Here is a 2,236-nt window from a genome sequence, read left to right as displayed (position 1 = left end):
TTTATTTATATAGATATTGAAAAAATACACATAAAATTAAATTCCTCTTTTAATCGGTTTCGGTGCAACACTGATCTTCTGTGGCTTACAGAGGTGCAGTATACTTGATGAATCGTTGAACTTCTTCTTCGCTATATCAGCTTCTGGTACCGATAACGCAATACTTATATCAACATTACACGCCTCGGACCAAACCTGGTGAGATATAAGGACGGTGGTCAACAGTCTCAGATTATGCCCACTGTGCGAATCTGCAACGGACAGACTTAGAGAAAGACTATTCGCATAGTGCTACTCACCTTGTTTGTCATTGTCGAAAAATAGCGGCTTTAAATGCGCAGGACGCGGTAAAACAACGTGGGTCCGCTGATCGGGGTACTTAATAATCAATCTTAACCTACTGGGATCGGACAGGTTGAATAGTTCCGCTTCCAATGGAACCGCCATCGTAAGTCCGGCTGTGAATTTTAAAGTGGAGTCCGTCTGGTTGCTCGGCTCGATTATTACCGCCGAGCTCATGCGAACCTGCGCGAAAACTGTTGCGGAATGTGATTAATGATGGCGAACTTACCTGGGAGTTCGGTACTGGGATTTTGGCCAACTTTGACTCCGACAGAATGGGTATGAGGAGGCGGGCCACAGCGCCCGGTTTTGGTTCCTCTAATACTGATAGCTCTTTAAAAACACTGCTGGCGAATGAGTCCGGTTCCAAGCCGTGCATTACTAGCTCCCTTTGCATTTCCTCAACAGCTCCGAGGAAGTGATGGCACGGAGCAAGAGCAGACGAATTACTAGCTACGGTAGATTTGTAATAATATACGGGGAGCAATCAAGTTACCTTTCACAATGAAGATCAGGTTTAGAGCCAGAGCTCTGAGACGGAATTGCTTGATGCTGCACTGCTCGTTGGCGGCAAGACCGACGAAGAGGTATTGCATCTTCAAGCAGTTTTCGAGTAATTGATCGATATTAGTTTTGAGAATGTTGGCCTGTTGCGTCGCTAGGGTGCTCGGATTCTTCCACAGGCCCTTTTCGAATATCTGCGCGTAAAGTAATTGCGCTCCAATGTACAGGGAAGTAAACTGCGCAATACCGGCGATGGACGAATCCATTTCACTGAGGCGGTTCAGGTGCTCTTTCGCCATTTGCAATAAATTTGTTTGTACCCTACTAAAAACGTAAGAGACTGCCTTACAAAGTGTCGAGTTACCTGTAGGAGACCTCGCTGGCATTCAGACTGTTGACGATGGTTTTCAGAAAATCGAAACTTTCGGGTACCGAAGCGGGTTTTATTATTGTGTTGCCGGTACCTTCGGAGAGCCTCAATTCTGGTACGAAATTCGGCATGGTATCTCGCAGATAGGCGTAGTGACGTAACGTGTGAGGTTCCAGGAGGGGGCTGATTGTCGGCGAGTACTTGGCGGCGTTTAAAATCAGGATTAGAATGCAAATATCTAAACTTTTAAGAAAAATACTTCAAATCAGTTCAATCAAAAGGTGGTCAACCAAATTGTTTGTCGTGGTGAATCTGAATTTAGAACCAATGAACGAAGAGCTAGAGAAAAGGGCTACTGCAACTATGGGAAGGATACATTGTGGATTATCGACATCAGGTTCAGACGTGTCGAAAAACGGATGAATACACAACAACGGTGGAATCAGCGGTAGAACCAATTCGGGGTGTTGCGCCCCAACCTTCTGCAAGCATCTGTACGTCGAGCGTTTGTCTTGCGGATACTTCTTCAAGTTATCCAGCAGCTTTTCTATGCACATTTTCAAACCACCGGTTGTAGACATGCGACACGACGCGAGCATTTGATGGAGGCCCTCGCGTACGTCCTGCGAAAAGTCTTCCAATGCGCCTAGTATCGTCTCCAATTGGTCGTCGCGCAAAATAATGTGCTCGGAAATTCTTCTCAGACTGTCGATGGCCATCAGCCGGACTTCTTCGATTTCGTCGTTAAACATGTCCACTAAGAAATCCAGTGAGAGGTTTGCGAAGTCTGGGTTTTTCATCGCCAATTGGCAAAGGGATTCGACTGCTGCCGTTCTCACCTCTACAATCATATCAAGTTGGCCATTAAGAAACTGTATAGACGCTCGCTCTTTGTTTAAGTAAATTATTCGCCGATGATGATCAGCAGAATAAAGATGGGCTGTATAATTTAGTTTTTCAAAGAACGTGACCATCGAGGTTATAGACTAGAAACCAATTTCGAAAGAAAATTCAAAGGGC

At 45.3% G+C, this 2,236-nt stretch overlaps 1 protein-coding gene across 1 annotated transcript; it reads right to left on the bottom strand.

The window, feature by feature from the left end:
• LOC116170679 (integrator complex subunit 4-like) lies at positions 1-2,190 on the bottom strand. The gene is made up of 6 exons (XM_031487183.1): positions 1,593-2,190; positions 1,211-1,454; positions 839-1,167; positions 572-795; positions 300-525; positions 1-251 (listed from the first exon to the last, which is right to left on the bottom strand). The coding sequence occupies exons 1-6, from the start codon at positions 2,188-2,190 to the stop codon at positions 37-39; spliced, it is 1,836 nt and encodes a 611-aa protein (XP_031343043.1). The 3' UTR covers positions 1-36.
• Positions 2,191-2,236: the final 46 nt, after the last annotated feature.

The sequence above is a fragment of the Photinus pyralis genome, unplaced genomic scaffold (genome assembly GCF_008802855.1).
Source record: "Photinus pyralis isolate 1611_PpyrPB1 unplaced genomic scaffold, Ppyr1.3 Ppyr1.4_LG5, whole genome shotgun sequence".
Classification (NCBI taxonomy): Eukaryota; Metazoa; Arthropoda; class Insecta; order Coleoptera; family Lampyridae; genus Photinus; species Photinus pyralis.
This window is presented reverse-complemented; position numbering and strand designations above follow the sequence as displayed.